This window comes from Apodemus sylvaticus, chromosome 3, assembly GCF_947179515.1.
Source record: "Apodemus sylvaticus chromosome 3, mApoSyl1.1, whole genome shotgun sequence".
Classification (NCBI taxonomy): domain Eukaryota; kingdom Metazoa; phylum Chordata; class Mammalia; order Rodentia; family Muridae; genus Apodemus; species Apodemus sylvaticus.
The window spans coordinates 137,586,726-137,612,474 of NC_067474.1; the positions used below are offsets into that span (position 1 = coordinate 137,586,726).

Here is a 25,749-nt window from a genome sequence, read left to right on the forward strand (position 1 = left end):
TAAAGTACATGGAGTGTGCATAGGTTGACATGCCAGTAGCCTATATTAGGAATCTGACGATCTTCAGTCGGTTACTGGGATTAAGGATGTTCTGAAAGCAGTCTCCCATTGACTCTGAGAGACATGTGCATTTAGGTGCATTCTGCCTATTAGGGACTATGTAGTTGATATTTCTTTAGGTGAGGTTGTGATGACCTCCGAGGATATATCCTGCCTTTAACTTCAAGAATCAGGTATAACCAAAATGCCAGATCTACTAGAACTTACTTTTCTCTCCACAATCAAATCTGAGTAGGAGATGACGCTATATAGTAGAATTTGCCTAGCATGTGCAAAAGACCCCGACTTTCATCCTCAGCCCTGCAAACAACACAGTCAGCTTGTAAAACCAGAACTCCTACCCCTACCCCAACTCCTTTTAAGTGTACAGAGCTGTACTTTAAGGGATGTCAAATTTCCACTTCTGGAGTCCAAGACATTTACAACTTTCTGAAACATACTTTGGCAGTAATCATTTGTCTTCATTATTCCTAATTCCTCTAGTCTTTAGTCACAAAGAAGTCAAGTACTCAGTTGCTGGATGGGATTCTGGAGGAGCACTTGACTAGGTGAGAGCGAAGATGGAGTCGTACAATATAAGGACAGCAGTATCCTATCAGTGATCTCCTTGCAGAATAAGATGTTTTAGCACGCTTGTATCAGTTTTCCTTACCGGGCTCCAATTACCAGCATAGGCAAGTTATCGCTGAGACTCCTAACTGCCTTTCCCACACGCGGAATCTATAGATCTGGTGGCTCACACGACCTCCTGTGGACTTCCTCACCCAATTCCAGAGCAATCCATCTGTCCTCATGGCCTTTTCACATAAAATCTGTACTGAGTCAACTTACAGTCCAATCTCTGTTAAGCTTCAAGCAACTTGAGGGCAGGGAGGGGCAATTCAGTTTCCAGTGCCTTCCTGGTACCCAGTACCTGGCAAGCATCACTAAATACCGGCAGGGCAGCTGCAACAAGAGGTAGGTGGGTGGGTGGGGGGACGACGACAATGAATTCTTACCCAGACGCCTAGAAGCATCTTCCCTGAGGTGCTCTCGGAGCCCGGAAAGAGACGGGGAGCGGGGAGCAGTCCAGCGCGCGCACGGAAGGCCGAGACGCGTGCGGGCTGCCCCCGGGGCGAAGGCCCGGAGACCGACGAGAGGCGCGGCCGGGCCGATCTCCTCGTGACTCCTCCCCCCCTCCCCACTTCAGCCGCTGCTTGTCAGGTGATTCCGGGCACGTGATACGCACCACTTACCCTGCAGTCCCGGAGTGGCAGCCCGCCCAGCCAATAATAAGCCGAAGTTTGGCGGCAGTCCAATCAGAGCTAGGTTTAGGGGCGGGCCCTGCGGCGGCTACTGCCGGGGGCGGCGGCAACAGCGGCGGCCTAGGGAGGCGGCGGCCTAACCTGGCCTGGCCTGTCAGGGCGCGGGCGGCGGTGGTCCAGCACCATGTCCCTGCAGTACGGGGCGGAGGAGACGCCCCTGGCCGGCAGTTACGGCGCAGCTGACTCGTTCCCCAAGGACTTTGGCTACGGCGTGGAGGAGGAGGAAGAGGAGGCAGCGGCGGGTGGCGGCGGAGGCGCGGGGGCCGGCGGCGGCTGCGGCCCGGGCGGCGCTGACAGCTCCAAGCCGAGGATCCTGCTTATGGGACTACGGCGCAGCGGCAAGTCCTCCATTCAGAAGGTAAGCGCCCCGCACCCGGCCTCCTGCCCTTGGTCTTGCTCGGCCCACGGCGCCTGAGAGGGTGGCGGCCTGGCGCCGCGTCCCGGGGCACTGTCCACACCTGTGAGCGCAGAGCCTACGCGGTCCGCCCAGGGTCCCCGGGCCTGGGCCTCCACGTTCGACTTCCTCGGCTCGGCTGAGGGCCGAGCGGGGCAAGGAGACTACGCTGGCTGGAGGGAGGAGGCAGGTGCCGGCCACCGCCCTAGAACTCCTCCCTTCTGGTCGCTGCCCTTGTGGCGTTGACGAAACCAACCCATCGTCCCCAGGTCTCACGTGGAGAACTTGGTGAGCGTGCTGTCCCGCCGCATCTCGCTTAGGTGACAGCAGTTTTCAGGGATCCCCTCCTGAGCTCTGAACCTTAGCGGCGCCAGAAAGTGTTGTGGCGAAGACACTAGGCATCTCAGTATTTTGTTGTCAGTCTGTTGGAGACTTCCGTAGCATTTCTTTTGGGGGGTGGGGTCCTATCGCTGCATCTACTTTATTTAGAACTTGTAGCCCCGTGGTTGCAGTTACAGGTGACAGTCCCCTGTAACTGGTCACAGCGATCTTTGGAGACTTTTGTAGGCAGGTAGACATCAGTGCGTTTGTTTTCACTTGTGTCTGTCGTGAACGAATAGAATGCCTAAGACTTTTTATTTTTAGTGAATAGGGAAATAGAGGCAGGGTTGACTTCTTTTCATCAGCCATCCCCGTTACAAACAGAGCGAACTTCTGGTAAAACTAGTGTCACAGGCAACCAGGCTTTTCCCCATTTCCATCCGTGACACAAAGGCCTGTCCAAAAAGAAATCTCTGGTATTTTGTAGTGATGGTGTTTTTAAAAAACACCACCACTGCCCCCCACCCCCTGCACTTGCTGGACTATTGTTTTATTTTCTGTTGTCCGTGTCAAAGTTAGACTTTAGGGGGAGCGCTTACACTAGGTAAGCAAACTACCACTCGAAACCTGTGAGGACCTTTTCTCTCTTACAAGTTAACACTGAGAGACAAATTTGCCGTATATTAGGATTGTATCGGGCAAGCCTTAAACTACATCTTCAGCCCTGCTTGTGTTTTGTTTTGTTTTCTTCCTGTATCCCAGGCAGGCCAAGGGTGACTTTGAACTTCTGATCCTGAGTGTATCTTCTCAAGTGCTGAGATTTCAGGTGTGAGCGCTCATGTTGGCTTTATTCGTGCAGGTGCTGGAAGCCAGGGTATTATGCTTGACAGGCAGGCGCTGTGACCACACTGATCTACACCTTTAGCTCTCTGCTGTGATGATTAGCAATTTATTGTCTTTACCATTTCTTGTCTTATGGAGCTGCCTCTTCCGTTGTCCTACAGGCCTCCCTACTTCTCACTCAGGACAGTTTTACTTACTCAGGATCCACTCTATTTTCTTTATTGTTCCTAAGAGCCTGAGGTAGGCATTTGTGTTATTTTTGAATAAACACAAAGTCTCAAACATTACCTAGAATAGTTCCATGATCCTAAAGCAGGTCTTGACAAGTTTAAATCTTTGATCACAATTGTAATGTTGGTGCCATGGGATTTCTATGTAACTTGTGTAGTTAAATAGTCACAAAGTTGCCTCTGTTTCTCCTAACAAAACTCAGTAGAACCTGGCAAGGTGGTACTGTAATTTCAGTACTGGAGGAGGCAGAGGGAAGAGAATTGGATTTTGAGGTTACTCTGGGCTATATAGCTCTTAAACAGCCCTCCAAAAAAAATTACAGACACTAAGAATAGAAAAGGCAAATACATGGAAACAGTATAGGCAGAGATGGTGGCACTAGAAAGCAGTTAAAGCAGATGAATTAAAAACTCATCTTCAAAGTGGACTGAGTGGAAGTTAACTTGGTGCCTTTTGTCAGAAGTAGAACAAATAGCACCAGTGATTCACCATCCAATTATTACCTTCCTTATTTATTTACGTGGCATCAAGGTCACAGGTATAAAGTTGGTGCTATGGGATTTCTAATATAACTTGTATAGTTAAATAGTCTCGAAGTTGTCTCTGTTTCTCCTCACAGGTGGTGTTTCATAAGATGTCACCCAATGAGACCCTCTTTTTGGAAAGTACCAACAAGATTTATAAAGACGACATTTCCAACAGCTCCTTTGTGAACTTCCAGATTTGGGATTTTCCTGGCCAGATGGACTTCTTTGATCCAACCTTTGACTATGAAATGATCTTCAGGGGCACAGGAGCATTGATATATGTCATTGATGCACAGGTACTTAGGCATGATGGTGTGTACTCCTCTCTGGTGGCAGAAAGACAAGAAACAGGAAAGCTGGTTGTCTCCATTGTCATGTGCTTGAAGCTACTATTGTTCCAAGAGATCCCCTTAGACTGTCTGCACCTGAGTCCAGACTCTCAGGTGTTTAGGAGATTCCATTTACATTTCTTGAGTCCCAGTTAATGAAAACTTACCATTGGCTTTCTACTTTTATTGGTTAATAGTAGATATTGTTGTATTTTATTAATTATTATAGTGGTCACTGTATCCCATCGATGGCCACAATATCAGGAAGAACATGAAAAATGAGTCCATTAAACAAACCTTCCTGATTTAAGTTGGATTTAATCTAGGAAGATGTACTGAGGCTCCACTGGGTGGTAGGTAGTCAGCTGATGGGCTCTACCCAAAACCTTTAGCTTACTTTCATACGCCAAAGCATGAGGAAAACTTTTTAGATGGTGCCGGCTTGGTAGTGAGTGCTGTCTCGTACGTGATCTGATTTACTTTCCAGAGCATGGTGTGGGTAGTTCTTCCCATTTATAGATACCTGAGTTGAGAGCAGGCTTTAAGCAACTTGCTTAGCGACACACACCTGATAAGTGGCAGAGCTGGGATTACTTTAACACTCCTATTTGGAGGGAATGTGTGTTTTGCCTTTTTGTTCTTAATAGTAACATTTAAAAATTCATGCATTGGTATTTGATTTTCTATGTTAAGAAAATGAAGAACTGTTTACTAGTTATATGTTAATATATCTGAATATTTATGAGTAATTGAAATAAGTATTTTCTATAGTTGGGGAAAGAGGTGGTTTGAAGCTTTCTTGACTTGTTACTTGTGTTTTATAAGATTTCTTGTTAAAAGCATCTTGTTCTGACTTTCAGGACGACTACATGGAGGCTTTAACTCGACTTCATATCACTGTTTCTAAGGCCTACAAAGTTAACCCAGACATGAATTTTGAGGTTTTTATTCACAAAGTTGATGGACTGTCTGATGATCACAAAATAGAAACACAGAGGGACATTCATCAAAGGGCCAATGATGACCTTGCAGATGCTGGGCTGGAAAAGCTCCATCTTAGGTAACAACATGAGTTTTGATATGAGAGCCCTAAATGTATTCCATCTGTCTTCACACACCCAGAGCCCTGACGCTGTGCTTTTCCCAGTTCTCTAACAGTTTGGATCTCTTCTTTGTTGACTTCTAAGCTGTTTTGTAAGCCTTGTTATTGAGAAGTTACTTTTCCCCTTTTTCATTTTCCTGATGATTGAAATCATGTGAAGTGTTTCCATTGGTGTTTTTGCAAACTCCTCTCAAGGGACTATTTCCTCATGCCATGAGTCTGCTTTCGGACTTCTCCTCTCTGGGTTTCTTCACTTATTAATCCCCATTGGCTTCTGTAAGAAATCTGCCATATTTTTTTTTTTTTTTTTTTTTTTTTGTGAAAGTAGAGTTTGGGTCTTAAAAGTGTATACTTCAAGTCTGGACTAACTCTAGTGTAGCTTAGCTTTTAAAATAGTTTATACTACTTAGAAACTCTGATGTTAGATTTGCCTTCTGCATTTACATAGTGTTGATGTTGACTTTGAAGGACTGCTGGTTTACAGTTAAGTATTAACTTACCTTACATACTGATTGATAGTGATGTATTTTGTGTATTTGTATTCTAAAAGTGTATGAGGAATATTATTGTATATCTTTTGTGATAATAGGGAGAAATGAATATAAGTACCAAGAAGATGTCACTTGATCATAAAAACAGCTCAAAGGGGAAGCAGAGAAGAGATGCGCATGTAATTTCCTTGCCCTTGGTCTGTTACAAAAACTTCCTTCTGTACTTAAGTCAGTTGTCCTGCTCCTAAGGTTTCCTGGGCTGTAGGCTGTAGAATCTTTCATGTAGTTTCTAGAAAATATTATATGGGAAATTTCATTGACACTCTTGGATTAAATTTTTAAAACATGAATAATTCATGTCTTTAAAAAATTGAGAAAGTTGAGTCTGCGTAAGAGTTGTACATAGTGTTGCATGTTAGTAATCTCAGCACTCAGAAGGCAGAGTCAGGAGGAGAGTTGCACATTTGAAGTCAGCTAACCAAGTCTACTTAGTAAGATCCTGTCTTGAAAAACAGAAGTAAATAAATGTTTATAAGAGAAAGTAAAAGTACCATCCCATAAAATTCCTTAATCTTAAGGATCTGTTAATATTTTTTTGCTGCAGTTTTTAAACATGCTTCCTTGTACTGGTGAGGAACCATTATGATTTTCTCTATTCCTGTTTGTTGAGCACTTCAGGGCATTTTATGATTTCCCCATAACAGAAGGGCCCTAAACTAAGCCTGCTACCTTCAGTAGAGTTTTGCATCAAGCTTTTACTACTTCTGTGCATTGGGGATTGAACACAGGACCTTTTATATTGTCTGCAAGCATTCTACTACACCAGCACATCCCAAACCTCTCTTGAGTACTAGCATGACGAGGCGCAGTTTGCTTTTCCACATTAGGAACTTGGCTTATGAACATGCTCTGTGTTTGGGGTTCTCTCTGTCCCCATCCATCTCCAATCCTGAGGACCCTAACCTTGCTGAAGTTTTGCCTAAAGGAAATACTGAAATGTCCCTTCCTTGCTAGTGTCAGGTCATGTTGCCTTATTTGCCGTGGTGCCCTCACCTCTAGAATAGAGCTCCTGCTTGGTTAGGTTCTTAGGTCACTTCCTTGACATTTTCTTTAAATCACCTGTAAAGTATAAACAGTTTCTCATTTCTGATGTGATAATTTGTACATAAAATATATCATAGATACAACTAAATGATGAAAAAGAGTCCTCAATGAAACAAGCAGAATTGTCCACAGTATTGAAGGGGCCCCTTTCTAAGATTTGTGTTTGGCTAAATCTACATTTGATTTCACTGTAATCTATTTAGAGTCCAACCCCTGCTCATTGTAGGTCTTCATCTTCAGGTTAATTGCCTAATCTAAGCACCTGCACAGTCATTTATTCAGAGGAGGTCAGGTGTGTAGGGTGTTGTGGCTGTGACTGAATCTTTACTCAGTAAATTCTCAGGGACACAGTCGAGGGCAGTGGGCTTGCAGCTGTGAGGGAAACGACACAGCTGCTTCCTCCTGGGCTTACAGTCGAGAAGGACACAGCTCATAAGAAATGTGTGGTGGAATTTTAAGTACTTAACCAATGCTATGAGGAACAAAATGGCAAAAAGGGTAGCAGGTACACACATTTACTATTTACATAGGTTGGTCAGGAAAGAACTTTTTGATTTAGGAAATACCTGGTGCTCTGCTATGTAGACCAGGCTGCCCTCAAACTCACAGGATTCACTTGCCTCTTCCCAGGTGCTGGGTTATATGTTTACACCACTGTGTGGGGCAGAAAAGGAGGTTTTGAGGTGACATTTTTTTAGAAATGTGAATGATATTTAATAAATACCACATTCCTCTGCTGAGTGTGGTGACAAAATCCTGTAATCCTAGCTTCACTCGGGGAAGTAGAAACTTGAGGATTAGATATTCAGGGTCATTCTCCACTATATAGTGAGTTTGAGGCCAGACTGGGCTCCATACCACTGTGCCAAAAAAAAAAAAAATAAAAAATAAAAAGTAAAACATTAAACAAATGACCATGTCTCTACCTTGAATTTTGATCTTGGCTTTTTTTTTCTCTCTCTCTGTTTTGTGCTTGGGAAGTAAGCTTTAAAGGGTGGTTTGCTTATGTTACCCTTTGTGTTTCTCTTACCCTTTCCATTACCCTTTGTGTAATATAGCAAGCACACATCCAGACTGGGAAATGGTCTTACAATCAGAAATGATGTGGGTAGTAGACAGGGTACATTTGAATGTTAAAATCTTTGAACTTTAAGAGGTAATGACAGTAGTTACTGGACTTCTTTTATGAATAACCATCCTGTGTTGTATTTTTCAGTTTTTATTTGACTAGCATCTATGACCATTCAATATTTGAGGCCTTCAGTAAGGTGGTACAGAAGCTCATTCCACAACTGCCCACTTTGGAAAACCTATTAAATATCTTTATATCAGTAAGTAAATTATTTACTTTGATTTAATTTTCAGTTCTGCTGTTGTTAAATGTATTTGTATTTAATTCTCCTAAAAAGAAGACTTGAACTAAAGATCAGTGATTCAACATGAAATATAAATAGCATAAAGTATAGCTTGAGTTGTTATATTCTGATTGTATGTGTGTGTTTTAGGTAAAGTTCCCCGTACTTCCTTAATTAAAAGCATCTTCATGAAGATTAGATAAGAGTACTGCTTAGCAAATGAAAGGCCTTAGGATCAGTTTTTAGCACCACACACACACACACACACACACACACACACACACACATAAGTAATCATAAATCTTGCTGGATGTGGTGGTGCTCACATGTAAGCCCATCACTTAAGAGGCAGAAGGACTGCGAGTTTAGGTCATTCTCATCCTAAGATTGCCTAGTCAGGCTCTGTCTAAGGTCTCCCAGCCAAGCATTTTTTTATTTTGGGGGTCTAATTGCACACTTAAAAGTGATATGAAGAGGGTTGGAGAGATGGCTCAGTGGTTAAGAGCACTGACTGCTCTTCCGAAGGTCCTGAGTTCAAATCCCAGTAACTACATGGTGGTTCACAACCATCTGTAATGAGATCTGATGCCCTCTTCTGGTGTGTCTGAAGACAGCTACAGTGTACTCACATATATCAATAAATAAATCTTTAAAAAAAAGGGGGGGGTTTTAAGAGTTGGGGGTTGAGTTCAGTGGTAGAGCATTTATTGAACCCTGCATTCAGTATCCCAGAACCATAGAAAAAATAAAACAAACCATGGGAAAATTCCTTTTAAAATTAAGATTGTTTTTCAGTAATTTAAGGTCTTTGAAAAAATTGTAAATTGTGATTCTTAAAAGAAACACTTACCCAATTTTGTTTTTCCCAAGAATTCAGGTATTGAAAAAGCTTTTCTCTTTGATGTTGTCAGCAAAATCTACATTGCAACAGACAGCTCCCCTGTGGATATGCAGTCTTATGAACTTTGCTGTGACATGATTGATGTTGTAATTGATGTGTCTTGTATATACGGGTGAGTGCTTACACATTTCTGCAAGATCCCAGATAGGTGGAAAACTTACCTAATTCTTACCTCTGGCTTATACTGAATAAAATGAGAATCTTTTCTTATTTTTGAAATAACATTTATGTAATTGCTGTGTATGTGAGTACAGGTGTGTGGGTGTGTGTGTCATGTCACCTGTGTGGTCAGAGGACAGCTTTTGGGAATCGATTCTTTCACTGTGTGAGTCTGGGCCATTACTCAGGTCAGGGTTGGTGACAAGTACCCTTACATACTGAGCCATGTTACCAGCCTGAAGAGGGACTGTTTAGAACATGTGTGTCACCTTAGAACACGATGTTTCTTGTTTCTGTGAGCTGGACCTTCAGACAGGATAGCAGAGAACACTTGAAAAGTCTTTTTGTACTTGGAGAGTTTGTATTATCTTCTGTCTCCTAGGACTTGGCAAGGTTTAAACAAGAACCTAATAAGATTATTTAAAGTGATCTGGGGACCAGGTGTGGAGGCAAAGGCAGACAGATCTCTGAGCTTGAAGCCAGCCTAGTCTACATAGTGAGTTCCAGGCTATCCAGGGTACAAAATATCTCAAATCCGGCTCCAAAATGGTCTGAAGAGCCAGGTGAGGTTGCTCATCTATAGAATCTCAGCACATAGTAGGAGAGTCAGAAGTCGTGCCCTGTCTAACCAACCAACAGTAAGTAAAGTACATTAAAAATGTCTGGGTAAATGCTACTGCCGAAATGAAACTCAGGTTTCATGGAGTGAGGGACTTTTTGTTCATTTATTTGGGTTTTATAATGTAGCCTCGGCTGGCTCTCTATAAAGACCAGACTGGCCTTGACTGATAGAGATCCTCCTACCTCTGTCTTCTGAGTGCTGGGACTAAAGGTGTGTGCTCCATACCTGGTACATCGAGGGATTCTTTTTGTTGTTATTGTTGTTGCTTTTTAAAAAATTGTAATGATTTATTTTTATTTTATGTTCTTTGGTATTTTCTCTGCATAAATGTCTGTGTTATATCCCTTGATCTGGGGTTTTCAGTCAAGTATGAGCAGCCATGTTGCTGCTAGGAATTGAACCCACCTCCTTTGGAAGAGCAACCAGTGCTCTTAACCATTGAACCATCTCTTCAGTCCAAATGAGGGATTCTTAATCTTGCAGCGTATTTAAAACAACAATCAGAATTTCTCATTGGGGTCTGGTGGATAATCCCAGCCCTTGGGAGGCAGGAGTAGTCAGAGTTCCAGGACAACCAAGTTTACATCATTAATGAGACAGAATTTTAATTATTAGAAAGATTACAGGACAGCTTAGCGAGGCTGCAGTGGTCCACACTACTCTCTGAGCTTTGCCATGCTGCCCAAGGACAACAACAAGAAAGATGCCAGAAAGTCGGCTAAAAAAGACAAAGACCCAGTAAATAAATCTGGTGGCAAGGCCAAAAGGAAGTGGTGCAAAGGCAGTAGTTGGGACCAGTTGAACAGTCTCATCCTCTTTGACAAAGCTACATATGACAAACTCTATAAGGAAGTTCCCGACTATAAGCTCTGGCCGTGGTCTCTCAGAGACTGAAGATTCGAGGTTCTTGGCTAGGGCAGCCCTTCAGGAGCTACTTAGTAAAGTACTGATCAAACTGGTTTCAAAGCACAGAGCCCAAGTCATTTACACCAGAAACACAAAGGGTGGAGACACCCCAGCTGCTGGTGAAGATGCATGAACAGGTTCAATCAGCTGTATATTTGGGCAAATAAAACTTTATTGAATCAAAAAAATTACACATAAAATATTTGACAGATACATCTGAGTTTTCACAAGTTTCTCAAATATAGACTCTTACCATATGAACATTCCTTAAAATATGAAGAAATTTATAAAATACTAAGACCCAAAAGATTTTATAGAGTAGGCCAGAGGAAGAATGAAAACTTTCTGGCCAGTAACATTTTCTGTAGCATCTCACTTAGCCCTCATTCTTCCTAGTATCAAGACTAGAATACCCAGGGTACTTTTAGCCCATGTGCTTTCTAATGCACCTCCCCTCTTCTGTCTGTGGGCCTGCTTTGTCAGTGCCCTCCTTGGCTCCCTGTGAGTAGAGCACCTTACCTTACCCTACCTTACCTTGTCTGTTTCTGTTTCAGTGGTTACATGCTGTCCTTTGTGGTACTGCCTACTGTTAGAAAAATAAGATGGTCTGTTCCTCAGCAAACTTTTGTATTTTCTATTCTTAAAAGTATATCAGTAGAACACACTGCTTTAAAAAAAGAAAAAGCTAATGAAAAGTTTATAAGCTAGTTTCACATTTCTCAAACTGTCATTTATTTTGTGTGCTCATCCTCCATGATGCTCATGTGAAGATAAGACAACTTTCAGGAGTGTGTTCCCGCCTGCTGCCTTGTTGAGACAGTCTCACTTGTTTGTTGTGTTGTGTGGGCTCCAGGCACACTGGCCCTGCTATGCTGAGCCTCCTGTCTCCACGTTTGCACTCGCATCGTGCAGCTGTGATGTCAGGCTTGTGTAACCATAGGTTTTATCTGCTGAGACCTCTCTCTGGCCCTGTCACTTGGAACTCATACCAGCTTCTTTATTATAGATCTTTCACTTGCAGGCTATGTCAGTACAGATAAATGTGAGGGAAGGTTTGAAGGTGCTGTATTCTCTGCATCCCACATCAGCGTGATAGTAGGAATGCAGGAATATGCAGGATACTGTGGGTCACAGAGTAGTGTATGTGCTTGATATTTGGCATGCCCTTTATCTGAGGCTTTTTTTTATCTGCAAGCTTTTCTCATTGAGAATTTCAGCAGTAACCAGGTTCCTTTTCCTTTCACTTGAATCTGTTTCCTCTTGGCTTTAATCTTCCTGCTTTTGCTTGGACTTATTTTGTCTAAAATTCAGATAAACATACTTGCTTTGGATTTTTTTTTTTTTTTTGAGAGAGAGAGGGTCTCAAGTAGCCCAAGCTTTGAACTTTGAACTTCCGATCTTCCTAAGCACTAGGATTACCGGTATTGGTATTTATTACCACACCCAGTTTTATATGGTCCTGGGGATGGAAGCTAGCTATATCCCCAATTCAAGCACCTTAAAATCTTGCAGAGAGTTTTGACCCAAAACAAAACAAACAAAAAACCTGAGTCTACTTTTTAAAGTCATCAGTATATTTTATTTCTTAACTTTATTAGCAATCAAATCTGTTTTATCACCATGCATGAATAGCTATCTAGATGTCTCTCTTGTTCTTTCTGTCCTTTATAGTCTTGCATTTGCTCGCTGTGTCCCCAGCCAAGATTGTGCCTTTAAGTTTTTTTTAATTAAAAATGTGTGTGTGTGTGTGTGTGTGTGTGTGTGTGTGTGTGTGTGTGAGAGAGAGAGAGAGAGAGAGAGAGAGAGAGAGAGAGAGAGAGAGAGAGTACCATGGCCAAAGGACAATTTTTTTACTTCTTGCTTTCATTTTTATGCAGATTCTGGGGATTGAACTCAGCTCATCAAGCTTGCATGACATAATGTTCTCCTGTTAGTATATGACTCGAGATCATGTAGCTCAACACCAGAAACTGCAGCTGTTTACAGCTGCTGGCTGTAGGTCCAGCCATAGATATTCCCGTATGGCTGTGTTGCTTGTCTGCTGGGGCCTGCTCTCACTTCCTGTGTGGGTACAGAATAGGATCCCCATGACCTCTGGCTATCAGCTGACAGACAGCACAGTGCACTTGCATTTCCTCTTCTTCCATCAGGAGGAAGCTGTTTTCTTTTATACTCTTAAAGCACATGGTTCGTTCACTCTTCCCGACCACTATGATATTGGAAACTGCTTAGGATTGAATTAAAATCCTAAATTTGAGTCCAGATCTTGCCAGACATCTTTTTAGTTTTTATACATTAGAGTTTTATGACTTTAAAGTTGGCATAGTTCTCTTATTTGTGTTTAGATTACTATGTTTTGCTCCCTTTGCCTTCATGCCTCCCAAAGTTAAGTGGTTAAACAGGTTAATAGTAGTAATTCTCTTGAGTTGTTGTGGGGATCAAATTAATAAAAGGTAACCTGTAAAATTTAGTGCAGTTTAAACTATAAGCTCTCTGTCATGAAAATAGTACATGAGATTGTAAAGACTAAACAGGAGGAAACATTGTTTTCTACCAGATGCCTGTTACAGCATTTCCTTCTTAGTATGGTTTCCTTTCCTTTTTTTCTTTATAAACAGTTTTTTTGAAATCCTTTTTTTCTGTCCTTGAAACAGTCTTACTTTAGGCCAGGCTGTCTGTTCTCATCCCTCAAACTCATGAGTGCCTGTGACTATCACCCTCATTTGGAAGGCAAATACTTTTTTTTAAGATTTATTTTGTGTATTATGGGTATATGTCTGTCTGTGTGCCTGCATGAGTTTATGTTTCTTGTGATATATAAGCCCTTGGAGGCCAGAGAGCATAGCAGATTGCTGACACTGGGATGTCAGGGTTCTGAGCTGTCTTGGTGTGTGTGCTGGGAACCAAGCACGGTCCTCTAGCGGAGCAGTAAATGCCTTTAGCCAGTGGGCCATCTTCTCAGCCCTGAACACCTCTGCTAAAGAGGCAGTTTTGGCAACTTTTAATTCCTAGCAGGTGCAGGCATAGGCATACTATGGTACCACATTAGAAAGTTAGAGAAAACTTGTGGCGGTCATTTCTGTGTTTCCACTTGTGGATCAAACTAGTTGTCAGACTTGGCAGTACATTCCTTTACCTGACAAGCTACCTTGTCAGCACTCAAAGTCTTCAAAAGTTGTTGATTTTTTAGCATAATTCCTGTCTCTCTCTGGCTGGGATTGATCTTTTATATATTTTCTTGATTCCATTTGTTTGTTTGTTTGTTTATTTTGTAAGGGAACAACAAAAGAAGTCTGAGAAAAAATGTAATTGGTTTGGCACATAGAATATACCCTGCAGTAGCTGCTGAGGCTGTGGCAGGTCCTAGGTGGTCATGTAACTCAAGGGAAGGGGGGAGAGTAGGCCCTCAGCACAGTCTGGGCAGGTGAGTGGCAGGGTCAGCGGTTCAGAGCCACATCACTGTCTGTCACCCTTGTCTCCGAATGGCCGATTACAGAGGTGATGGAGCGGTGTGCTGAACTTTGCTGTTAACCATACCCTAAATGATGGCTGTCCCGGTGTATTTCAGGCAGGACTATTCCTTCTCAAAAGATGTTTGGGGATCAGGGTGGAAAAGTTTGCTCCTGTACAAAATGCCTAGTTGGGAAACTTGTAATAAATGGTGCTTTCTTTTAAAATAGATTAAAGGAAGATGGAAGTGGAAGTGCTTATGACAAAGAATCGATGGCCATTATCAAGCTGAATAACACAACTGTCCTTTATTTAAAGGAAGTCACTAAATTTTTGGCACTGGTTTGCATTCTTAGGGAAGAGAGCTTTGAACGAAAAGGTAATGAAGTTTTTTTTTTTTTTTTAAAGCTGCTCATATGATTGTTTTGATTTTATTCCATTTTTATTTTGTGTATGTGTGCACATGTGCAACTGAGTGTATGTCTATGTACCATGTGAATGTAGTGCCAGTGGAGGCCAGCAGAAGGCACTGGAACTGGAGGTACAAGGCATTGTGAGTCATCATTAAAAAGAAAAAAAGCTAGGCCGTGGTGGCTCACGCTTTTAATTCTAGCATGTGGGAGGCAGAGGCAGGTAGATCTCTAAGTTCAAGGCCAGCCTGGTCTGCAGAGAACAGCCAGGGCTACACAGAGAAATGCTAATTAGAAAACAAATACAACGTAAAAAGACTTCTTTATTTTATATGTGTGTACCTGAGTGTATATACACCACATGGATGCAGGACCCTGATAAGGTCAGAAGAGGACTTTAGATTCCTGGAACACAAGAACTGCAGGTGCCTGTGAGCTGCCTCTGGGTGCTGGGACCCAAACCTGGGTCCCCTGCAACAGCAGCAAACACCCTTAATTGTTGAACCATTTCTCCATTTGTTCTTTCTTTATTTCTAATTTTTATTATTTTATGTGTATGAGTTCTTTTTGCTTGCATGTGTGTCTGTGTACTATTTATATATAGGTCCCATGGAAGCCAGAAGAAGGTATCAGATGCTCTAGAACTGGAGTTGTAGATGGTTGTGAGCCACCATGTCTGGGCTGGAAAGCAAATCATGGTCTTCTGGAGGAGAAGCCAGAGCTCTTAACTACTTAACTACTTAGAGAGGGCCATCTCTCTAGCCTAAAGAGCTATTCTTTGGTTTGTTGTGGTTGTGGTTTGGTATTGAGACAGGATCTCTATTATGTAGCTGGCTGTTCCGGAACTTGCTATATGGATCAGACCAGCCTTGAACTCAGAGAGATCCATCCGCCTCTTGAATGCTGGGATTAAAGCTGTGGGCCGCCACACCTAGCTAAATGTTCTTATGTTACATTTTTTGTTTGATTTTTCAGATTCTTGAAAACAGTGCTCTACTAAATGGCTATCTTAGAAGCAAACAAATACACCTGTGCCTCCTGTCTGTGTGTAGCTTAGACATTCTCTTTCCTTTTAATCTCGTGCTTTAATTCAAATTTTTTTTATCCCATGTCCTCTCCCTCCATATCCTTTTATTGGCTCTTCTTTCACAGAGTTTGTTTTTTCTCTGAACCAGTCTGTGGCTCTCCCCTCAGGCATATCCAGTGAGCTTTAGTCTTTGGAGCCTGCGACTGTCAGTCCATCCTTGATCACAACTTTCTTCTTTGGACCACCTTGAATATTTTTTTTTTTGCTTCCTATTTCCTTCTGGCTCGTTTTCTTTTTTCGAATCCCAGGTTCTTTAGAGTCAAATCTTTCTGCTTGCTTCTTTCTTGTAATGTCAGCTCCTCCAGTTCATGGTTGGCTGTTTGTTCTTTCCTATTGTGAGTTCCAGGGATCGACCTCATGTTGTTAGGTTCACATAGGAAGTACTTTTGCTCACCAAGTCGGCTCTCCAGCCCTTGCTCATGGCTTGGGTTAATCAGTTTGTGACTGAAAGTCTACACCTACAGCTCTTCTTAGAGTTCGTGTTCTAGTACCATACTTGGGGCTATTAGTGAGACATCCTCACTTCAGTATTTGCTGGTGTTCTGGCCATTGTGGGCAAGTATTATTGATTGATGATGACCCACCTCCTCCCCCACTACGTAAAAATCTGTTCCACTTTGACACTTTTTTTTTTTTTTCAAGACAGGGTTTCCTCTGTGTAGCCCTGGCTGTCCTGGAACTCACTTTGTAGACCAGGCTGGCCTTGAACTCTGAAATCTGCCTGCCTCTGCCTCCCAGAGTGCTGGGATTACAGGCGTGCTCCACTCTGACTCTTGCCTACCCTGCTTCTTTTACAAGTTATGCTGTTTTTCTCATGTTTAAACCTTGATGTGGTATGATAAATGATTTTTTTTAAGTTTTTAAATTTTTTTCTTTATTTTTTTTACTGAGACATAGGCTTTATTAAGATTTTCACATGTAATTGAGCACAGTTTCCATTTGAAGCAGCAATCGGGAATGGCAGCATGTCGTTTAGTAACAACTGACACTGTGATTTTTCAATTCTGGTTTGCAGAAACCTTATCCTCAGTTAAAACTAGTCATGCTGAGCTGGGCGTGGTGGCGCACGCCTGTAATCTCAGCACTTGGGAGGCAGAGGCAGGTGGATTTCTGAGTTTGAGGCCAGCCTGGTCTACAGAGTGAATTCCAGGACAGCCAGGACTACACAGAGAAACCCTGTCTCAAAAAACAAAACAAAACAAAAAAAACCCCAAAAAACAAAAAACAAAAACCAAAAAAAAAAAAAACCAAAAAACTAGTCATGCTTTTGCTTTAGGTCGCTCCAAGCTTGGCAATTAACATTTGGCATGGACAGTGGTAAAACCACCACAATAGATAAGTAACAGATACAACCTCACAATAGATATGTAACAGACATATACAGTAAAGGAAACAGCGGTGGATCAGTAGTAACCACAGTTAACAGAGGAACTTAGCGGACACATCTGGAAGCTTTGATTCACAAGCCCCGACAGTTCTCAAAGTGGGAACGAACACACTGAAAACAAGTACAGGCTGACAAGCTCATTTGTATTAACTCCTTACAGCCTTTGGAGTTATCAACAATGCCTTAGTATAAAAAAAAATAGTCAAGTTGTATTTCTCATAGAACTTTCTGTGCTTCCTAAAGGGTGTTAAATGGGTTTAATGGAGGCAGTAATTTCCCCTAAGGTGATTTTTTTTTTTTTTTTTTTTTGGTTTTTCGAGACAGGGTTTCTCTGTGTAGCCCTGGCTGTCCTGGAACTCACTCTGTAGACCAGGCTGGCCTCGAACTCAGAAATCCACCTGCCTCTGCCTCCCAAGTACTGGGATTAAAGGTGTGCGCCACCACTGCCCGGCTTAAGGTGAATTTTTTTAAGCATTTTTATAGCTGTATAGACCTAAAGACTTTTTGGTCTAAAGACTTTTGGAATTATCAGCGCTGAGTGTGGGAACATTCCAACGTACTGTAATATCATATACTAGACTCACAATGATATTCTGTCAATTTATCTGAAATTGAATTTTAATCTTGTAATAAATGCGTAAGAATGATACAATAAATAACCGATATGCTGAAATAGATGCAGCTACAGAAGACAGTAATCACTGTACGTCTGGATTCTAGTTTGATCTTTCTTTACTATCTACATGAGTCATTCTTTTGGGTCTCTGTACACTTAATCAATTTCTAACTAAACTGATCTTTTCTGAATTCTGGTTATTAAAAGTCTTGGAAATATTTCATTACTTTCAAAGGAGATACTACCTGCTAATTTTTTTTTTTTTTGGATAAACAGTTATGTGAGGACCCTGTCTTGGGTTTCTGAAGACACCAGACTAAAGTATGCAGGTGTGTTCGCAGTTCAGTAGTCTTGTAAATTAAAAACATGCAGACACCCAAACTTGCAGTGGAGAGAGTGTGGGTCCTGTCCTGCCTTGATAATTGATGGTTTTTTTTTTTTTTATTTATTATATGTAAGTACACTGTAGCTGTCTTCAGACACTAGAAGAGGGTGTCAGATCTTTTTACAGATGGTTGTAAGCCACCATGTGGGTGCTGGGATTTGAACTCATGACCTTTGGAAAAGCAGTCAGTGCTCTTACCCACAGAGCCATCTCTCCAGCCCCGATAATTGATGTTTTAAGATGTCTTTGTATATTGGTCCATAGATGGGATTTCATTTTCTCCTTTTCATTCTTCTATTTTTAAAGGTATGATTAATTTTATGACAAATACTCATGAATAAGCTGTGTATAAAGGCTCATAACTTTAGTGCCAGCACTTGAAAGGCAGAGGCAGGATTGTTTTGTGTTTGAGGCCATCTAGGTGTTTTAGTGAGGCCATTTAGGTGTTTTGCTATGACCAAACACCATGATCATTAGCAACTTTGGGAGCAAATAGTTTCAACTTACAGTGCCAATTAAAGCCGATCACTGAGGGATGTAAGGTGAGAGAATCAAACAGGGCAGGATCCTGGAAGCAGGAGCTGATGCAGAGGCCATAGAGAAGTGCTGTTTACATGCTTGTCCTCCATGGCTTGTTCAGCCTGCTTTCTTAAAGAACCCAGGACCACCTACTTGCTCACAGGATTGGTACCATCCACAAAGGCTGAGCCCTCCCTATATCAATCATCCAAGAAGAAAACTCTATACACTTACCTACTGGCTGATACTATGGTAGCATTTTCTTGATTCCTTCTTTCCAGATAACCTACCTTGGGTCAGGTTGACATGAAACTAGCCAGCAAACTAGGACTGCAAAACAAGATGCCATCTCAAAACAAGACAAATGGGCTGGAGCTGTGGGTCCATTGTTAGAGTGCCTGTGTAGCATGCAGGAGGCTCTGGGTTCACAATCCCCAGCAATACATAAACTGGGTATGACAGTACACGGCTGTAATCCTGGCACTTGGGAGGTGGAGGCAGGATCAGGAGTTTAAGGTCATCCATGGCTACCTAATGGATTTGAGGCCAGACCGGGCTGCATGAGGCTGCCTCAAATATGAACAAACAACAGTAACATCAGCAACTCCTAAACCAAAGCCATTTGTGAATGCCTCCTCTGTCTCTAGGCTGAGTATGTGAGAATGGGATGTATACACACAGTAACACAGGACTCTTCTAGGTGGTTCTACAGTCCTCACCTCAGAGCACTGTGAGAGTGTTCTCCTCATGTTGTCTCCCTGAGAATGCTGGATACTGTGGGACTCTCATATTCTCAGTCTGTAGGTGTGAAGTGGTATCTCATTTTTACATATTTAATTGCTAATTAGGACTCTTTTTTTATTAAAGCACTCATTTGTAGACATTCAGGTTCCTTCCATAACTTGTTTTTGTTTTTATATAATTTATATAATTTCAGTACATTTACTTTATTTGTGTGCACGTGTGCATATGTACAAAAGTGCAAGGATTTATCGAAATCTAACCAGTATACTTAAAGTTCAGCCTCATCCATGAAGTTTCCATTTCCAGCTTTGCTCTGCCTGCATTTAGCTCTACCTTCTGTGGACTTCTTTCGCATTTGTAGTTAGTTGGCAGATTATTTTGATTTGTTGCATTTTGGCTTTCTGCCCCAGCTAGCATATGCTTGAAAATGTGGACCTGATGCTGCTGCTTTTGACACATTGCATCCCCTCTCAGGCTGTTAATAAGTGTTCAATGACTTATCTAATCTGCTCTAAGTTACTGAAAAGTCACATGACAATCGGGTGGGCTGCACAGTGATTCTGGTGTTTGCTGTGGACAAGTACAGGTGGGGTGGTCTTGCCATGCCAGTGAGTATGGAGGATGGTTCTTACCATGGGAGAACTTGCTATCCAGTTTAGGCATTTCATAATTTTAAGCCAAGTGCCTGTATCCAGCTCAGGGGAGGCTCGGGAATGGAATTTCTAAAGTTGTATCTCAGTTGCTCATTCAGAATTGGGGTTCCACATATAAAGGTGAAGGGGGAAAATGGCAACCCACCTTTTCTGTCATAAGAGAAACCTTTGTTCATCCAAAGTCTCAAGTTGGATGTTCAGTTCCTAAAACAGAGTAACTCTTCCCCTCTCAAAATTGGGCTGCTTGTGCCCTGCTGAGCTGCCTGCCTGCTTCCTGCAGACCTCATTAGCTGCTCTACAGGGTCATTGGAAGTAGAAAGAATGCTACCCTCACTTTAGGGTTTCTTTTTTTTTAATAATTTATTTTTTTACACTCTATATTCCCCCCACCTGCCCCCTGTCTACTCTCCCGATATTCCACATCCCATTCCTCCTCCCTAAACCTCTGTCTCCATGTCAATGTCCCCACTCCCTACCCCACCTGACCTCTAAACTCCCTGGGGCTTCCAGTCTCTTGAGGGTTAGGTGCATCCTTTCTTAATGAAGACAGACCCAGAAGTCCTCTACTGTATGTGTGTTGGGGGCCTCATATCAGTTGGTGTATACTGCCCGTTTGGTGGTCCAGTGTTTGAGAGATCTCAGGGATCTAAATTAATTGAGATTGCTGATCCTCCTACAGGGTCTCCCTTCTCAGCTTTTTTGAGCCTTCCCTAATACAACAACAGGGGTCAGCCACTTCTGTCCATAGGTTGGGTGCAAATATCTGCATCTGATTCTTTCAGCTGCTTGTTGGGTCTTCCGGAGTGTAGTCATGCTAGGTCCCTTTTTGTGAGTGCTCCATAGCCTCAGTAATAGTGTCAGGCCTTGGGACCTCTCCTTGAGCTGGATCCCACTTTGGGCCTGTCACTGGATCTTCTTTTCCTCAGCCTCCTCTCCATTTCCATCCCTGTAATTCTTTTGGACAGGACCACTTATGGGTCAGAGTTGTGACTGTGGGATGGCCCCCCTCTCCCTCATTTGATGCCCTGTCTTCCTGCTGGAGGTGGGCTCTATAAGTTCTCTCTCCCTACTCTCTGGCATTTCATCTAAGGTCCTACCCTTTGAGTCCTGAGAGTCTCTCACTTCCCAGGTCTCTGGTGTATTCTGGAAGGTCCCCAACCTCCTATCTCCTGAGGTTGTCTGCTTCCATTCTTTCTGCTGGCCCTCAGGGCTTCAGTCCTTTTCCCTCACCCAATACCAGATCAGGTCCCCCCTCCTCACTTCCCTCCCTCATCCACTTACCCTCCCAGATCCCTCCCTCCCCACTTGTGATTGCTTTGCATTCTTCTCTCTCCCCCAAGTGGGACTGAGGTGTCCTTACTTGGCCACTTTAGCTTATTGAGCTTTTTGGACTGTATCTTGGGTATTCTGTACTTTTCCCCCCTAATATCCACTTATTAGTGAGTACATACTATGCATGTTGTTTTGGATCTGAGTTGCTTCACTCAGGATGATATTTTCTAGTTCCATCCATTTGCCTACAAAACTCAGGATGTCCTCGTTCTTAATAGCTGAGTAGAATTCCATTGTGTAAATGAACCACATTTTCTGTATCCATTCTAATGTCATGGGACATCTAGGTTGTTTCCAACTTCTGGCTATCACAACTAAGGCTGCTATGAACATAGTGGAACACGTACTCCTGTGGCATGGTGGGGCATCTTTTGGGTATATTCCCAAGAGTGGTATAGCTGGGTCTTCAGGTAGATCTATTTCCAATTTTCTGAGGAACCTTCAGATTGATTTCCAGAGTGGTTGTACCAGTTTGCAATCCCACCAGCAATGGAGGAGTGTTTCTCTTTCTCCACATCCTCTCCAACATGTGCTGTCACCCAAGTTTTGATCTTAGCCATTCTGATTGGTGTAAAGTGGAATCTCAAGATCGTTTTGATTTGCATTTCTCTGATCACTGAGGACTTTGAACATTTCTTTAGCTGCTTCTCAGCCATTCAAGATTCCTCAGTTGTGAAATCTCTGTTTAGTTCTATACCCCATTTTTTGATTGGGTTGTTTGGTTTTTTGGTGATTATCTTCTTGAGTTCTTGATATAATTTGGATATTAGCCCTCTATTGGATGTGGGGTTAGTAAAGATTTTTTTCCCCAATCTGTGGGTTGCTGATTTGTTTTATTGACTATGTCTTTTGCCTTATAGAAGCTTTCCAGTTTCATGAGGTCCCATTTATCAATTCTTGATCCTAGAGCATGAACCATTGGAGTTCTGTTTAGGAAATTTCCCCCTGTGCCAATGAGTTCAAGGCTCTTTTCCACTTTCTCTTCTGTTAGATTCAGTGTACCTGGTTTTATGTTGAGGTCCTTGATCCACTTGGACTTGAACTTTGTGTGGGTGACTTTAGGGTTTCTTATCACATTTGTCTTCCCACTTGATTTGTTAGATTACCAGCTTTCACTGTTCACCTCTGCACTAGAGGTGACGGTGTTAGCTGCTGGGTTCTCAGCTTTACAGTGATTTCAGTGTGAAGAATTTGAGAGAGCGGGAAGCTTCACAGTTGACATTTAAATAGACAGGCTCTTTCTCTCTCTTGTAGGTTTGATAGACTACAACTTCCACTGTTTCCGAAAAGCTATCCATGAAGTGTTTGAGGTGGGTGTGACTTCTCACAGAAGCTGCAGTCACCAGACCAGTGCTCCAAGCCTGAAAGCCTTGGCGCATAACGGCACGCCTCGGAACGCCATCTAGTCTGATGGCATCCATCTCAGCGGTGGAGGCTCAGTGCTGGCTTCCTCCTCACTCCAGCGTCAGAAGCCATGTGCTGCAGGGCATGGGAGCTGCTGCCTGTGGGAGTCTGGAGGCAATGGCGGAGCTTCTCTTGTGATGAAAGCCCCTCAGCTGGCTGCGCAACTGAAGCTACTCTCTAAATACATCGCAAAAGAATTACAGAGACCTCAGAACTCAGTGTGTCTTTTCTTCTCTTTTGAGTCCTACTTTAAATAGTTGGAATATTTTGGACCTGGAGATGATAACCAGTTATCCATCTTTACCAGTGAATGTCGCTGTCAATTCCAGCCTAAAACAGTAGGAAACTGAGTTTTATATGCTTCCCCTAGGCCTTCACTTGAGTAGTGTCTAAAGACTTGCTTTGCTTACGTTCTAACACTGCCTTTCAGAGCTCAGACCTCACTGTACCTCTAAGACCTTGGAAGTGCATTAGCTTGCTGACTCAGAAGACGAAGCAAAGGATGTTTCTGTATTTGTCCTGAAGAAGAGGAAGTTTCTGTGCGACATGGGGAGAGCCAGGATCGTCAAGGGCAGCATCAGTTCCCTGGATGTGTTGAAAAAAACTTTGAAACAGAAGTGATTTTCCACACCTGTGGCTCGGGTAGCAGATGGATGAGCTCTCCTCATTTGATCATGATCATGCACAATGTAACAAGGGGAACTGAAGACAGAGAGGCTTTCCCCGCAGGGCCCCCACAGTGAAGGGACAACCTCATTATGTCACTGAAGTACTTAGCTCACTTTTCTTTAATCTTGATGCCATGGCTTTTATTCTATGCTATGTAGGCTCTTTAAGAATTGTTTTTGACCATAGATGACCCTAAGGCTCTGGTGGACTGTCCTCTGGGGGTTGGAGGACGCATGCAGTGGTACAGCCTGTGCTACTTCACATACCCTGCGGTCTTCTGACACCAAGTGTCAGCTGTGGTACTTTCCTTTGCCTGAGCTATGAATCATAATTGTTCCCTATTGTTCATGGCTGATACCCTTCCCATTGATTTTTGGCTTTCACATTTTCTTTACTACACATGCCCAGTAGTCACATTCCAAAGCCACTGGGCCCCTTGAGTGCATCAGTGCCGCTGGTGAGTGAAATGTACTCAGGTCTGTAACCTAGCAGTGAGACTTGGAGCACTTCCTGCAGATGACTGACTGTTGAGTATTTACATGGACCACGGTGATATCCAAAGGAAAAATGCTTTTATATTTATAGATTATTTCATTGAACTATATGTAAAATGGGTATCAATAAATGTATTTACTCCAAAGCTAGTGTTTGTTGTGTGATGTATGAGCATGGTTGTGGTTCTTCTCACCATTCCTCCGTCCTTTGCTACTGTGAGCACTCACCATTCCTTCTGTTTAGCATGTCTGCTTTTGTCTTGAGATCCTTTTCATGGTCCATTACTACTGTGGAAAATAGGTGTAAGATCAGGTGAGAACATGCTTGAATTGGTGGTTTTGTGTTAACAGACCTCACTGGTGTGAGGAGCATCCAGAGCCTGGCATGTACATTGCATCCAGGCAGAAGAGTAAGGAGGCTGACGTGGAACACAAGTAGAGCATGGTGGGTGGGCTGGCTCAGATGGTGAAAGTGCTTGTCGCCAAGCTGGTGACCTAAGTCCAATCCCTAGGATCCACATGGTGAAAGGCAAGAACAGATCCCAACAAGTTGTCTTCTGACCTCTACAGATACATTGCAGCTCATGGTTGCCCCTACCCCTAACCTTGTAAAAAACCCTAAAATCATGGAACTAAGTTTCCTAGGCACTTAATATTAACCTTTGGATTTCAGTGTTTAAGTTGAGTCTAAACTTATGGAAGAACTAACTATTCATTAACTAGAGGAGGTATTGTTTGAAGGATGTTTCATTTCATAATTGGACTATAGAAGTGAAACTCAGAAATGACAGAAACTGTTTGAAAAAGATCTGTAAGTGTATCTAACCTGTAAGTTTTCACACGATGGAACCAGGTCAGGATGGGTAAAGAGCCTTGCTGAGCGCTGCAGATAGGATGGAGCGGACCTTAAACTTCAAGCCAAGGGAGTTCTCAGGCTGAAGCAACAGCTGTAAAGCTGTGCTGTGGGTAAACTGAGGTGGCCAAGCATCATAGATGTGGTTGATGGCCGTGGAGGGCGTGTCTTCCACTCTAACACCTGTACTCCTGATTTGCCTCCTGCCTCAGACCCAGGCTTGGCCATGCTGCTTCATGGCATCATAGATTTGCATAGCCCAGCTGTTGTGACATACACCTGTGGCCTTAGCTACTCAGCATCAGCACAGAAGTCACTTAATCACCCAGCTGTGAGATAACTTTTTAAAAGAAAAATGCAACCAAAGGACAAAAAACATAAGTATGATGTTAAGCTCCAGAGACAGGAGAATCAATGAGTTTGAAGCATAGTGCTTAAATCTAGTACACAGGGGCCTGGAAAGATAGCTTAGCGGTTAAGAACACTGGCTGCTCTTCCGAAGGTCCTGAGTTCAAATCCCAGCAACCACATGGTGGCTCACAACTATCTGTAATGGGATCTGATGCCCTCTTCTGGTGTGTCTGAAGACAGTTACAGTGTACTTACATATAAATAAATAAACCTTAAAGACAAACAAACAAACTAGTACACAGTTACACAGTTCTAGGCCAACCTGAATTACAGAGTGGAGACCCTGTCTTTAAAAAAAAACAAAACAAGACAAAAATAATAATGCATGTTTCAGAGGAGCTCAAGATGACAAAATTATACCCTGACAAAATAAGTGCAGGAATGATTAAGAAAGGCAAAAAGCCAGGTGGTGATATACCTTAATCCTAGCAGATAGGGAGACAGGTAGGTAGGTCTCTGAGTTCAAGGTCAGCCTGGTCTACAGTGAGTTCCAGGATGGCAAGGCTACACAGGGAAACCCTGTCTCAAAAAACAACTGCCAAACGGCTCTGCAGTGAGGCTGTAGCTGGTTCTCAAAGCACTGCCTTTCCTATGCCCTACATTCATAGGTGCACACATATAAATGCATGGTCTACACAGACTATAAACATGCTATAGATATTTTTGCACACAGAGATGCACACAGA

At 42.7% G+C, this 25,749-nt stretch overlaps 1 protein-coding gene and 1 pseudogene across 1 annotated transcript; both read left to right on the plus strand.

Moving 5' to 3' along the window:
- The first annotated feature begins 1,389 nt into the window (after window positions 1-1,389).
- Window positions 1,390-23,945, plus strand: Rragc (Ras related GTP binding C). The gene is made up of 7 exons (XM_052177294.1): window positions 1,390-1,722; window positions 3,773-3,976; window positions 4,870-5,069; window positions 7,923-8,037; window positions 8,932-9,074; window positions 14,330-14,478; window positions 22,487-23,945. The coding sequence occupies exons 1-7, from the start codon at window positions 1,489-1,491 to the stop codon at window positions 22,636-22,638; spliced, it is 1,197 nt and encodes a 398-aa protein (XP_052033254.1). The 5' UTR covers window positions 1,390-1,488; the 3' UTR covers window positions 22,639-23,945.
- On the plus strand, window positions 10,051-12,354 carry LOC127681242 (40S ribosomal protein S25-like; annotated as a pseudogene).
- Window positions 23,946-25,749: the final 1,804 nt, after the last annotated feature.